Source organism: Bison bison, unplaced genomic scaffold, assembly GCF_000754665.1.
Source record: "Bison bison bison isolate TAMUID 2011002044 unplaced genomic scaffold, Bison_UMD1.0 scf7180017864289, whole genome shotgun sequence".
Classification (NCBI taxonomy): Eukaryota; Metazoa; Chordata; class Mammalia; order Artiodactyla; family Bovidae; genus Bison; species Bison bison.
In genome coordinates, this window is record NW_011494861.1 from 10,447,046 (window position 1) to 10,452,039 (window position 4,994).

Genomic DNA, 4,994 nt, shown 5'->3' on the forward strand with positions numbered 1-4,994 from the left:
TGCCCCTGCCACTGAGAGCTGGAGGCCGAGTGGGAACATGGCAGGGCGCTCCTGACAGACCCCAGGGTCCTTGTGCTGGACGCACAGCAGTGACCACGATGCCCCAAAATGCCCACCCATGCCAACGGTTCAAACAAGGCGGGGGGCTCCTGACTCAGGGAGAAACTAAGGTGGGGGATGGGGCAGAGGGGATGCACGTTGCACCCCACTATCTGGATGTGGGGTTTTGTGTAACTGGAAGCTGGTGAGGGGTTAAAGCTTGTCATGTGTCCTGAGTTTTAAATGACCACAGAGAGGCTGAGTGAGGGGGTTGGGTGCCAGGGAGAACAGCTAGAAGGCCCCTGTGGTTGTTCAGACCCAGACCAGGGGACACGGCGGGGCTGCTGAGAAACTCATCTGGACTCAGATGAGAGGCCCTGAAGGCGGGCAGGACAGGAGTTCTGCTCTGTACCTGTCAATTTTGAGGCGCTGGTCACCCCCATGTGACAGAGCCTCAGGGAGCTAGACCTTGTCTAGGCAAGCCCCTCCCCCAGGAGGGCTTCCATACAAGGCCTCGGCTGTCCAGCAGAGCTCCCTAGAACCCAACTAGCTCCCACCAGACGTGAACTCTGACCCCGAGCCTTCCAGGTTGGGCTCCCACCTGGGGTGTTTCCTATCAGATGAAGCCCACCCCACCCTCGTCTCCCACACCCTGGGCCTGTTTGCAGACCCCTGACCTGCAGGCGCCAAAGGCCCAGGGTCTCCAGAGAAACTGCCAGGGGCATGTCCACCACCACCAACCCACCAGGGAAAGTGACTCTCCTAGCGGGGAAAGTGAAGCCTCGGGACGCACGACCACCCGCCGCCCCGGATGAAACCATCAGTGATCAAGGCCCTGGCTGCTGAGCGCAAGATTTAGAGGCAATGAAGAAACACTGCCCAGAGACCGCAGTTTATTGCTCATCGCTGCTCACAGACCAGGACGTCCAGAGATTCTGGAGTCTGCTCACATCCAGCTCCCAGTGTGCCCGGGGCAGGTGACACCTCCTGGGACCTTCACCTCGAGCATGCCTCTTCATCGCACTGTGGAGGCAGCAGGGGCCCCATCAGGCCAGCCATGCCCCTGGGGCCAAGAGCCGCTCATCCCACCCTCCAGGGCCATAGACCCTCCAGGGGTGTCTAAGGCCCAAGTAGGAGGAGAAGCATGCTGGACAGTCCCCTCCACGTAGAGCACAGAAGGTCGGCCACCGGAACCATGCTAATATGGGCTACAGTCACCTGGGACAACCCTGGCCCTCCTAGGCTGAGAGGACAGGCCACTCCTCTTCTCTGCAGCCCCTGAGTGACCCCCTGTCCTCCAGAGAGGCCCTACTGTGCCTGCCCGTACAGTCACCCTGCCCCTGGCCCATCACCACAAAGTGGGGCAGGCAACAGTGACATCCTGGGGCTGCCGTGGGCACAGAATCACCTAAAGCCATCCGGGTCCAGCTCAAAGTCTGGCCACATCAAGCACGCAACCCTGGGGAGTTTGGGGGGGAGGCATTCTTAGTGCAGTGCCCACCCCAGGCCTGGGCTCACCTGGGGCGGCTCACTGGGGCCGACCTCCGCAGAGATGCCCAAGGCCTGCAGGATGCTCTCCAGTGGGGCGTAGTCACCCGGGGACTTCTGGACAAAGTGCAGCAGCACTTTATCACCACCTGCAGCAGGTGGAGGTGGGGGTGGAGTGGTCAGGGTGCCCCTGTGCAGCCACCACCCCATCTGGTTATGGGGATGGGTGAGCTGCTCTGGCCACACCCTGTCCAGCTAAGAGGACACTGAGAGCTGGGCCACACTGCAAAGAGGGAAACTGTGATTAACAAGCCAGAGGGAGGGAGAGAGGAAGGGTCAGGGCAGAGTCAAGTTCAGCAAGACCTTCCCACCTAAGCATGTGGCCCTGCAATCCCCACCCCATGACCACACATTAAGCCCTGATGCCCGTGCCCTAGCCCACCTTTGGCAACCACCAGCAGCCCTCCGCTCTGCAGCAGATCCCCGGACAAATTCCCCTGGATGCCGACAGCCTTGGCCTGGAGGAGGGGAGCAGCCCAGGTAAGCCCTAGACAGAAGCCCTGCACCCCAGCCCCATACAACCCTGGCCCTCACAAACCTTGGCAGCCACTTCACGAACAGGCTTCCCCAAGGCAGCCGGCAGGATGCTCAAGCTGTTGTACCTGCCAAGACACAGCTGGCTCATGCAGGCTCTGACTCTGCACCAAAGACTGGGCCCCAGAGCCTGCCCACGACCCTGACTCCACAAGACGCACCCACCAGTTCCCACAAGCAAGCCCCACCCCAACTTTCCAGCGGCTCAGGGGACATGGGACAGCCAGGCCAGCAACTGGCCCAGCCCCAGGAGCAGCAGCTGCCAGAGCCACGGGCTGGCAGGCCTGGGGCCCCACAGAGGGTGTGGGGAGTGTGGACGGGGTGAGTCCGGGGATCTGGCTCAGCTGGCACCGCCAATCAGACAAGGCAGCCAGCCTGTAGCAAGGCACCCAAGGTGGTTGAGGGGCCCCTGACTGGTGCCCTAGGCCCAGGCCCCCGCTGGAGCCAGCTAGGGAGAAGTCCTGGGTGAGAAGCCTAACCTACAGCCCATAACAGACACAGGCACCCAAGAGAGACTGGTAGGGCTGACTGGAGCAGTGGATGCTCAGAGTCTGCTTGGCCAAGGAGAGGGTGGCAGGCAGAAGAAGAGGGGAGCAGTGAAGCCCGGAGCTCTCAGCTCACCGCTTGAAGCCCAGCTCCTTGTAAAACTGCTTGCTCTCGTCCAGGTAGAGCTCTGGAAAGCAGAGACCACAGTTCTGTGCCCCTGGACTGTCTTCCCTCCCCCACAAGCCCCCACCCAGGGGGCTCACTCTCCTGCATCCGGCCCTCTGTCCACCCTTGGAGCCCAGCTCAGACACCCATGATCAGGAGAGGCAGAACAGGGCTGTGTCCCCACTGTTAAGAGGAAGGGCAGAGGCCCAGAGGGGACAGAGGGAAAAGGGAGGAGCAGGACTCTGTGAGGGCACATTACAGGTTGGAAAGAGAGGTGGGCCAGAGGGGTGGGGTGGGAGCCAGTGCAGTCTGGGCTCTAGGCCCAGCCACTACTATTGGGCTTGGGAAACATCCGAGGAAGTTCAGGATCAGGCTCCTGGGGAGGTGGGAGGCTGGCAGAGGACACAGTAAAGACTTTTGGTCGTGATTCCAGGCTAGAGTCACCACTGAGCCCTCCATAGTGGGAGGAACATCATGGCTGGGCAGGCAGGTAGGGGCCACAGCTGGAGGGGGCAGGGGAAGGGAGGAAGTACGAGAGGAGGGCAGGGGAGAGGATACAGGAGCATGTCAAAGCCGCTCCTGCAGAGAAGGATCAGGGCTGGACGAGGAGGAGGCAGGCGAATGCCCTGAGTCTGAGGAGGAGAGGGGTCTCATGGCGGTTGGGCAGTTGAGGGGCCGGTGCTGGGGGAGGAGGGTGGGGAGCGCAGGCACCTCCCGCGAAGTAGCCACCATCCAGGAACTCCTGCAGGCCCAGGGCCTCTGGACCCACGCCCACCAAGCGCACGCCGTGCTGATCCAGGAGCCCCTTGAGGTTGCTGAGGTCCCGGGCGATCCAGCGACACACCATGCAGCCGAAACGCCGCAAACCGGCCACCACGCACGCCTGCTCCTGCCACAGGTTCCGCAGCTCTACGGCCTGCGTGTGGGCGGGTAAGGAGCGCCGCCAGATCACAGCCTGCTAGCACGTCCACACCCCGAGCCCCGCGCCAGGGCCGCTCACTTCCAGCCAGCTAGCTCCCCACCCCCACCGTCCCCCGCCCAGACGCGGGACTCGGATGCCGCTGCCAGGTGCCGGGGCGCACACACCGCCCTAAGCCCGCCAGGCCTCACCTCCCCGGTGACCGCGTGCTTCAGGACACACGCGCCAACGCGGGCAAGGTCCACGGTGCTCATGGCGCCGGCCGCCCCAGGTTTCAGCCGCGAGCCCGGGTCGCCACCAGCCCTCTCCGCCTACAGTCCAACGCACAACTCGCCTCCGCCGCGGGCACGCCCCAGACGTCGCCCCGCCCCACTATGGGCGTGCGCTGGCCCCGCTCTGCCCTGGGCACGCCCCCAGGCGTCGCCCCGCCCCACTTTGGGAGAGCCCTGGCCCGGCTCCGCCCTGCCCACCCCCCGCCCCAGACAACCCCTCTCCGCCCTGGCCCCGCCCATTGCAGCGGCTCGTATGCAAAATAGCCCCTGTATTTTGCGTCTACCGCAATACCACCTTGAACGCGCCAGATGTCTTCTGATTTCGGATGCTAAGCAGGGTCGGGCCTGCTTAGTACTTGCTAGTGCTTAGATTTTGTATATGCGTGAGCCCGCCAGCCAAAGGTGCTGCTGGTAGCGGGCGGAGCTTGGCAACCCGGCCGCAGGCACGCGACGCGCCGGAGCGGAGTGCTGCGCCCTGCCCGGGGCAGCGGGCTTGATCCTGGTGTGCGGGAAGATAAGGGGCGGAGCGGCCAGGGTCCTGGGATTCCGGTGGGGTCCCATCTGGTGGAGGAGCCCGAGGGTAGCCCGAGGGCCTAGCTTTTCCGTGGTCTAAAAAGACCAAGATAAAACGTATCTTGAAAGTCCATGACAGTGCAGCGATTTCTGAGTTACACGTCCGTGTTGGCTTTCATCATAAAGTACTGTCCGTTATCATGCCAGCTAAACATCTGCTTTAACCCCCAAACTTTGGGTAAAATAGACCTGAAAGAAACAACAGCAGTTTGCTAGGTGCCTTGTGAATTTGTCATTCCTCGCGACAGCCTTGCGACGCCTTCCAGTATCGCTCAGTTTTAGCAGCGAGGGTCCTTAGCACGGAGGCTGAGCGGTGGAGCCAAGGCAAGCCGGACAGCGGAGTCTCACCTGGGTGTCCCCTGACCCCCGCGGAGAGTCTGCGGTTTCTGGCGGCTCCAGGCCCCAGACTCGGCTGGAGAAGGAAGCCACAGCCAGCAGGCCACCCGGGGGTTTGAAGG

General features: G+C 62.8%; 1 protein-coding gene across 1 annotated transcript; it reads right to left on the bottom strand.

Annotated features, from left to right (window-relative positions):
- Positions 1-915: 915 nt before the first annotated feature.
- FAM213B (family with sequence similarity 213, member B) lies at positions 916-4,042 on the bottom strand. Its single transcript, XM_010849976.1, has 7 exons — positions 3,883-4,042; positions 3,484-3,688; positions 2,743-2,794; positions 2,126-2,189; positions 1,970-2,045; positions 1,558-1,676; positions 916-1,062 (listed from the first exon to the last, which is right to left on the bottom strand). The coding sequence occupies exons 1-7, from the start codon at positions 3,943-3,945 to the stop codon at positions 1,036-1,038; spliced, it is 606 nt and encodes a 201-aa protein (XP_010848278.1). The 5' UTR covers positions 3,946-4,042; the 3' UTR covers positions 916-1,035.
- Between the last annotated feature and the right edge of the window lie 952 nt (positions 4,043-4,994).

What these genes read in the sequence shown, in the direction of transcription:
- FAM213B (XM_010849976.1), bottom strand. Translation starts at nt 3,945, where the DNA reads ATGAGCACCGTGGACCTTGCCCGCGTTGGCGCGTGTGTCCTGAAGCAC. An exon ending in AGCACGCGGTCACCGGGGAG is followed by an intron (nt 3,689 to 3,882) that starts GTGAGGCCTGGC and finishes GCCCACACGCAG; the next exon opens with GCCGTAGAGCTGCGGAACCT. An exon ending in AAGGAGCTGGGCTTCAAGCG is followed by an intron (nt 2,190 to 2,742) that starts GTGAGCTGAGAG and finishes GTGTCTTGGCAG; the next exon opens with GTACAACAGCTTGAGCATCC.